We start from the raw sequence: 8,630 nt of genomic DNA, 5'->3' as shown, positions 1-8,630 counted from the left end.
AAAATACAATTTCGTCCGGCTGTACTTTATTTCGCGGAACGACGACAGCGCGACGGAAGGTTAACAGCTCGGCGGCTATCCCGGCAAATAAATCTCACATATAAATAAAATTCCGAGCGGCGTTCGCCGCTTTGCATCTGCGGCCCCGATATTCGTTGCCTTTGCCGCAACCTCTATTCCACTTTCACGTCAACTTCACCGCCACGGAACTCTAAATAATCTCAATAACCCAATTCGCTTTATCGCCGCGGACGCGAAAAGAGCCGAGTGTCACGAGCCCGTAATCGGCGTGTACGAAATAAAACGCAAACGTGCTTCTCGAGCACCCTCCGGACGCGTCGTTTCCGCGTTAACGCCGCTCCGAGGGGCCGTTCACGTAGGATTGTGTCGATTTATTCGAGCACGCGAAATTTCTAGTCCGATTAATGATCGATTTATTTATTTATCGAGCCGATTTGCCGTCAATTTGACTGCGGAAGGTATAACAGTTTTCATTTGCAAAGAATGCCCTAACGAAACTAAAAAAAATAAATACACGCTAGAATAACCCTTCGAAAGCCGCCGCGAAAATGGAAACACTGTGGACATTGACGTATCTTAATAAGACGCCGCGTTTATGCGCGTGATTTCTTATCGATTAACAGTATAGCAGCGTCTGGGACACGGGCCGGGGAACGGCGGCGATGCGCCATTTAAGGTGTTGCACACGGTACCGAAACGATTGCCGCGCGTCTGCGACCTATCAGCCAATCAAGGAAGTCCCCGAACGTTTCTTGGCAATTTACCGATCCCGCGAAGGTTTCTTTCCGTTCTTATCGAGACTTGTCCCGCCGTGTCACGGCCGCCTTGACATCGGCCTGCCGCTGTTATCTGAAATGTATCTACCCCGCTGCTACTTGACCTCCCCTGTACTTTCAGCTTTCCCGTCCGATCCGATATGAAATCTTCCACCCCCGAGGATGGAAGGTGTCCAGGTTCGATTCTGTTCTCCGAACAAACTCACTGAACTGTCTCCTTCTATCTCCCCTCCCTCCCTTCTCTCTCTCTCTCTCTCTCTCTCTCTCTTTCTGGCGACTCCCATTGTCCGTGATCACTCGCCGGTAAATATCAAGGAAGTTTGGTGGATTGAAATTCGGTGGATCGATGAAGCGGGGGTCGAAAGTGACAACTCAAAGGAGATTACATGAAAATTATTACATTTATTAAAAATGTTTTATGCGGACATGCGTGACACTGATTTTTAACTAGATTTTGCAAATTAATATTTATTGTAATGAAGTCGAGTTTAAGTTAGCATGTTTAGAATACGAAGGAGTTAAGCTAATACTCCCTGTGGTAAATTTTGATTTTCTGCTTCCGGTTTCGCTAATTAAATGACCGATGTTTGTGGGATTTCTGGGGGGATTGATTTTTGGCACTTAACATGCTGAGGCATAATTTCAGAATGCAGATACTGCTGAACTAATTTGAAACAATTGGTTAAGGGATTTCTTATTTTAGAATTGTTGCAATTATTTATTCGGTTATTACGATCGATATTGCTTCATTCATTATTCATTTATATCATTCATTCACTGTGTCTACGATTTAGACAATTGTGTACAATTTTAGAACTTATCGCATAAAGCTCATTATTATTTATCTTTGACATTGTCTTCCGGTTCGTACTCTTTACCAATATTTTTAAAATGACAAAATACAATAATAATAATTATTATGTTTGAAAATGAAATAAAATCACCGAAATGTTTAAAATTTTAACGCAACCGCGTTATAGGACTCCGCTGTCCAATTGCTTCCAAATTCTGCGTCCGCTTGTCACGTTAACCGCAGACTCACTCGGTAGGCTGATCCCGCGACATACTCGAAGGTCATTGAAAGCCGCGAGGTCGACCCTCTTCCGCACAATTACCCAAGAGTCTCGCAACGAAATGCTTGATCATCGAGGTGTTTAAAGCGGTGTTTTTAGTCTTCCCTTTTTTTTTTTTTGCCTGAAAGCTGTCACCTTTGGCCCAGCTTACCCCGGTAAAAAGAAAAAAAAAAGGAAGCAAGAAAAGAACGGTTCGCGCACCGAGATTGGAGGACAGAAAAAAAGATCGACCCCGGGCTGTCCTCCGCACGACCGGGATTCTTTATGGTCGAGCAGGGCAGTTCTCTACTCCTGAAAGACCGAACTCGTTACGCGGGCACGTAACGAAACGCGGGCCCCGGCTCCTTTCATCGCCGTCGACCACTATTTGTCAAGCTCTCCTCGCCGGATAGGCCATTAACGTTCCGCCGTTTCCTTCCGCAGGACCCACCCTTTGTTCTTATCTGCTCGACTACCAACAGCCGGCGAATTCTAGTCGCAGTTAGCCGACCTGAATTATTAATTGGTATCGATCAGCGGGCACGTTCTACCTCGGCGACGCCGCTGCCGATCCGACGGCCCCGCGGCTTTTAAACTATGCACAATGTCACGTTTTCGCTTCCGTCAACAGCCACGTGCACCGCGCGCCGCACGGCCCGTTTCTATAGAGCCGTTTCAAGGCAAGGTCCCTCTCCCCTCTACCCCTCACCCCCCAACCCTGTTTTCTCTTTCGCTCCGCTCTTCTCTCCTTCCTTTTTTTTCGCCGGCGCGGCGGAACCAGGCACGCCCCGTCCCCTTTCAATAAATTACGTTTTCCATCGAGCATTCGGTCTGTAGTTCCTCGACGATGCCTCCTGCCCGGCCGTTCTTCCCGTTCGGAATCGAGTTCCTGCGAGTTTGGGAAGCCAATTTATTTCCTCGGCGACGCCGACGCGGCTGCCGAGCGCGTCCGTTTCGGTTTCCCGTCGATCGATACTTGTTGCGGACGCGATGTTCTCTTTCTTTTTTCGAATATCGGAGGATCTTGTTTACCACTCTCGCGGAACTTGTTCCGCAGCTAAACGAGATTGTTGCTTTGCAACGGAATTTGGCTTAAAGTTACTATTTCTGTCACGTTTTTCTCATTTTCTTTTTCATCGGTGTTCAATGTCGCAGCGACTTTATTTATGCATTTATGGTAAACGCGAGTTAGTGAAATACAACCAAGCGTCGATATTAGTAGAAATTAACTATGGCACTGTTCTACGTTCAACGCAACGAATGTTCCAGTTGATATAAAAAATCATTTTCTTCTTCAGAGTTTTATAAAAGTAGTTTACAAAAATCTGCATAAAAATCTGCAGTCATCAGTGACTCTTTAAATTATTGATTATATTTCTATATACCGCAGGATTATATTATATTTGATTATAATTGGTCGGAATTACAAGAGAAAGAAAGATATGCCTTTCAGCTTTTTTTTTATTTTAGTTGGTAACGGATATTTAAACAATAACTTATTTAGGCTTCGATAGCTTACAGAACTTGTATTCGTTAATATAAGACTAGATATTTCATCTGTAATCGTCTAATTTTAAAGCTACGTTTCCGGTATTTCATTTCCAGTATTGTTATTAAAACGCACTCAACAATAATTGTTTCGATATAACCAGTAATCTTAACATTTTCACAACCACGCCAAATATCTCGAATATGTGATCATATTAAAGTATTTGGACCAATTAAATGTAAATTGTGAATCAAACTTATGTGGTATCGATTAATTCTTCACCATTCATACCTCTTGCAAATTTAATTAATCCTTAGAAATTAAATTGAACACAATCCTGTCATACACACGCGGCTGACGCGGCAGTCAAAGTGTTAGCAGAGTTTAATTAAAACTGTGTTTTATAATAGAAGATAAAGTAAGCGAAACAAAAGCTACGCGTTGCTAAGCTAAAAGTAGGCGGTTCCTTCATTCGGTCGGTTAAATGTTAAACATACAATAATATAATAAATATAATATAAAAATATAAATGAAATGGAATATAAAAATATTATATTTTAATAAATATCAAAATTAGTTTATTATCAAATCATGTTCCTCCGGGTTTACATCAATTGCCCCGGGGGTGATTGCAACAAATCCTCTATTTTGCGGGCGCTAAGATAGAATAAATAAATGGTAAGTAAAATATAACAAGAAAAAAGAATAATTTGTAAATTGGCTAATAAAATAAATAAAAATAATATAACATATAACATATATTAAGCGTTCCAAATATTGTTGTCATCAAGAGATACTCAGCAATGATAGCTCCGACATGGTCGACGATATTTCCTTATATACCTTAAAAATGGAACACCCTGTAGGTGGTATATATTTTACAGAAATACCTAACATTTCGTCCGCAATCGTCTGACTAAACAGACCGAGCGACACAATTCGAGACAAGCGGCCGCAGCCCCGACCGTGAAATCATTTTTCACGCGTGAAATCACCCTGACCTTTTCATCCGGACACTGATCACGATCGTTTCCCTTCCTCTGTGCCCAGGTTCAACTACCGCCTCGCAGTAAGTCATCGTTCACGGCCATTCTATGTTTCGACCAGTCGATCGACCCCTGAATTTCAGGCAGCGCGCCAACGAGTGGATCCATAAGGTCAGTTCCAGCGGCAAAAACGCGTTCGCCGCCCCCTCCCCGCGCCACGCGGAGGTCTAATGCGGAATTCCCCCTGTCGGAGATCTTTGCCAAATGGGTCAACCGTGGAGGGAACGGTGCACATACCGGCGCGCATTGGTGCATGAACGCCCGAAACACGTTTTCGAAAATTATCGCCGCAATTAAAGCAGCCTGCATTAATGTCGAATTTAAACATTTAGTCTACGAATTTGTTAGTATTCTGTGGGTCGTTTGTTTATTTGTAAAGTAAATAGAGCAAAACCGCATTCTTGATAAGTTCTTACATTTTGGTAAATTGTCGTTGATTCGTTCATAATTTTTAATAATTTTCTATGTACTAGCTAGCTAGTTCGTTGTTACTTGGTCTAACATTTGACTATTCAATATCTGTATTTTATAATTATATTCTCGGTTATAAATGTTGTTGAAAAACAGATTCTACAATATTGTATCTTTTTATATTTGATGCTGGAACAGCGAGTGTGTAGGTGAAAAATAGTAAGATTTAACGAACGAACGTAAAGTTTCTTCGCGAGGCCATTTTGTGGATCAGTTTTCAAGTTCGTCGCTGATTTTTTAAATGAAACGATATATGTATAATACCGTGATTTTTAAGTGATCTCGGATACTATAAATCACGTCAAAGAAATTGACAATGATCTTAAAAAATGTCAGGCATAACAGAGGTGCTACATCAAGGTGTTATCGAGATAAAATCAACTTCCTATACACAATGTCTTACGGAAGGAATATCAAAGAGTCCAACGCAAACATCTGGTATCAGGCAGAAAATATTTTTGACCGCTTTTTGGTGGCACGTAGCCCCACTATGCGGCAGAGCCGACGCAGCAAACGATATTCACGCCGCTCGGGGAGCCATAAAAGTCTGTACCCGGCCTAGTACCGTAATCTATACTGGCCCCTCTAAACGAATTATCGTGGATTTAAGGCCGAACAACCTTGAAAAAGCACGACGGTCACGGAATCGATGTCCCTCTCGCTGTCCCCCCATTTCTCGACACTCCGCGCCGCCCTTCTTCGATCTCTGTCTCTTCACCTTCGCCTTTCTCGCGTACAGTAGCGGTCAGAAATTTAAGACGACGAACGCGAATTGCAGTCACACGGATATTGTGTAGCATAAAAGCGCTTAACACGAGACTGTCGCTATATTAAAAAATCAAAACGTTTGAAAAACTTAAATATATATTTTTGCAATCTACCAGAAATTATCAAAAAAAAAGATGCCGCTTCCTTGCAATTGAGGAAGAATTAAAATTATGCGATGTTAGTGTATTAACCCTTAGCACTCGAGTGGCGATTCCGCGGCGCCATTAAAATTACTGTAATACATTCTAATATTATTTTTAATAGACATCGCCAAAGCTTCGATTTAAAAATTGATAGAAGTGTAACTATTATATGAGTCACGAGACTCAATTTCATATGCATAAAATAAATATTGTTACATAAAATGGGGACACTAGAAGCCGGAAAAATTATTTTAGATTTTCAGTTGAAATGGCTTCGCGTGCAAAGGGTTAACGTGAACTCATTGAAATGACTCGAGATAGCGAAATATTTATAACATAACCACTCTTCGTATCTACTGTAGTTTCGGCACTAAAACCATCGAAACGGTAAAAACGGCTCGGTTTCAATCGAAATTCCGTGTCGTCGACATTGTTCGGTTTCGTTCCACACAGAGGACGGAAACGGGGTCGTTGTAAATGCTCTTGCTCTGTGTCGCAACTGCATTTATTCGCTAATTGCTATGCGGTGCTCCGCGCGCGCAAGCAATTTGATTTAACGAAAAATAGTGGACCGTCAGCGGGGCAAATATTTCACGTGGGTATCCGCGGCGCGACGTGGACGATCGTAAGTTCGCTTCGTTATCGCTCGACTAAACCTGCCACTTCAATTAACGCCGTGCAACGTCCACGCACGTGTCTCTCTCTCTCTCTCTCTCTCTTCCTCCCTCGACCCGGATCCAGCGTCTCCTTAATTGGCGAACTATAACTCGTCACGGAAAAACTAGAAAGCTAAAAGTATCGTCATTTAGCGTCCAGGCTTTTTTTAAACTCACGATTGCTTCTTCTTCTTCTTCCGTCTGCGAGAGTACGTACTCGCTTCGGTGGTTAATAAAAATCGTCATTAGATTATGGCAACCTTTTGCATTCGAGTGGCGCCTCTGAGGCGCAAATTAAAATTGTTGTATCGTTTTCAAAATAATTTTGACGTCATTAAAGACCATTTTATTTAAGCGACTGTTAAAAGCGTGACAGTTTTACGAGTAACAAGACTGAATTTTACATGCATAGATCATACTAAGTCACGTAAAATGGGAACGAAGCTGATCAAAGCAGCTATTTTGGATCTAGATTTAAAATGGCTTCGACTGCAAAGGGTTAGTTCTCGTTCTGCACCGCGAATGATTTAAAAAATTAATTGGACAGAGATGCCCGCATTTGACGATAATTTATGAATCTGTGAACGTTGATTGATTGTTTTTCAGATGTTATTTCTCTGGTCGAGGGAATCGGCTCCGACACCAAAGGGCAGTCCTTGGTTGGCGTGGTTCGCAACTGCGTTCGTTCTCTGGAGTTGTCGCCGGAGCGTCACCAAAGCGATCCTGGCCATCTCCCCGCTCAGATTGCTGAAGAAACACAACCACTTTCTAATCACCAAGGCGAAGAGCTCGTCGACGGTGACGTTGTCGAAGCACCATCATCAACGGTTTAAACTGGAAAATCCTATTTTCCAACGGAAACACAAGCACGGTATCAGACGGGTGAAACGGTTCTGCAATGGCGACGGTCCGCATGTCACCAGTTCAACCACCGTCATCCAGAGCCCGCAGATTCGCTACAGAGTGACCAGGAGCGGCAAGATCTACGGGAAATATCCCCACGAGGTTACCGTTCCGGCGAATGCCAGTCAAGGCAGCCATTAGACGCGCGTTTTGTTTACTCGAAAACGACGAATGGCCCTTTATGGTCACGGCATACGATTTCCATGGAAATTCGCACTATCCTCTATTGGATAAAACGACAAATTTGTGCACGTCTTTTACATCCAGAAGAACACTTTTTATTCGAGTCTACTCGCTCAAATTATAATTATAATTATATTATAAATTGTATTGTATATAACACAATATTGAATTATATAAAAATTTGAATAGATAAAATTTGCTAGGATGGTACGCAAACGATGCAAAATATCCTTTTGCTATTTATTTGTATAGCTTGCTCGTGTTGTGTTTTAATTAACGCGATTATCAGTACGCGAATTATTCCTCGGACAACAAGTTTTCTTTCTCTAAAGTGCGAGACAAATAAAGCGATAAATTTCGTAGGCAATATAACAAATCGTTCGAAGTTACACAGAAATCAAGTGATTGCCAAATTATGCAACACCGATAATTCTAATAATAATCCGCTGAAATTTTTTCTATACAATATGTACAAATAACGTGATTGTTTTGTGGTTTTTAAATGTTTCTTTCTAGATTCAGATCAATGTATTTGTTAATACGAAATTTCGTTGACGGGAAAGCCTTGGAAATATATGCTTTCAGAAAGAAATTGTGCGATGCTTCGCTTTCGTCGATTCGTAGAAACGTGAAGCCCTTTGTTAACAGGAATTCGGTGACGTTTCTCGATTTCGGCGGCTGGCTTGATCCGCGCGTGATTTTCCAGTGCAATCGGTCGGAAAGTCTGTCTCAGTTTTAACGAGACGACACGTTCCATGTGCATGGGCGAAGAAAAGGGTCGGTGGAAATATGAGGAAAATTTCTGGAAGAATACAGTCACGCTCGAATGCACGGAATCTTCCTGTGACGATTTTCTAATATAGCTTACAGTAGAATCGAAATCGTAAACGAAACTTTAGTTCGCGTTAGTTATTTATTTTCTTTTCCATTAACCCTTTGTACTTTAGCACCGCTAAAATTGTTACAGCAAGTTTTAAGATAATTTTTATATCATGAAAAATTAGATTTCAAAAATGATTGAAAGTACAACTGTTGCTGCACGAGTTACTAGATTCAATTTCATATGCATAAAATACATTTTGTCATATAAAATGGAAATGCTATATGTCGGAAAAGTTCATT

General features: G+C 41.6%; 1 protein-coding gene across 2 annotated transcripts; it reads left to right on the top strand.

Moving 5' to 3' along the window:
* The first annotated feature begins 2,691 nt into the window (after positions 1 to 2,691).
* Positions 2,692 to 7,925, top strand: LOC144475659 (uncharacterized). 2 transcript variants are annotated; one of them, XM_078191764.1, is made up of 3 exons: positions 2,692 to 4,016; positions 4,389 to 4,495; positions 7,029 to 7,925. In XM_078191764.1, the coding sequence occupies exons 2-3, from the start codon at positions 4,433 to 4,435 to the stop codon at positions 7,464 to 7,466; spliced, it is 501 nt and encodes a 166-aa protein (XP_078047890.1). In that variant the 5' UTR covers positions 2,692 to 4,016; positions 4,389 to 4,432; the 3' UTR covers positions 7,467 to 7,925. The 2 variants fall into 2 exon arrangements, with proteins under 2 accessions (XP_078047890.1, XP_078047899.1); XM_078191773.1 differs by lacking the exon at positions 2,692 to 4,016 and having other exon boundaries at positions 4,187 to 4,495.
* The last annotated feature ends 705 nt before the right edge of the window (positions 7,926 to 8,630 follow it).

The sequence above is a fragment of the Augochlora pura genome, chromosome 2, assembly GCF_028453695.1.
Source record: "Augochlora pura isolate Apur16 chromosome 2, APUR_v2.2.1, whole genome shotgun sequence".
Lineage (NCBI taxonomy): Eukaryota > Metazoa > Arthropoda > Insecta > Hymenoptera > Halictidae > Augochlora > Augochlora pura.
This window is presented reverse-complemented; position numbering and strand designations above follow the sequence as displayed.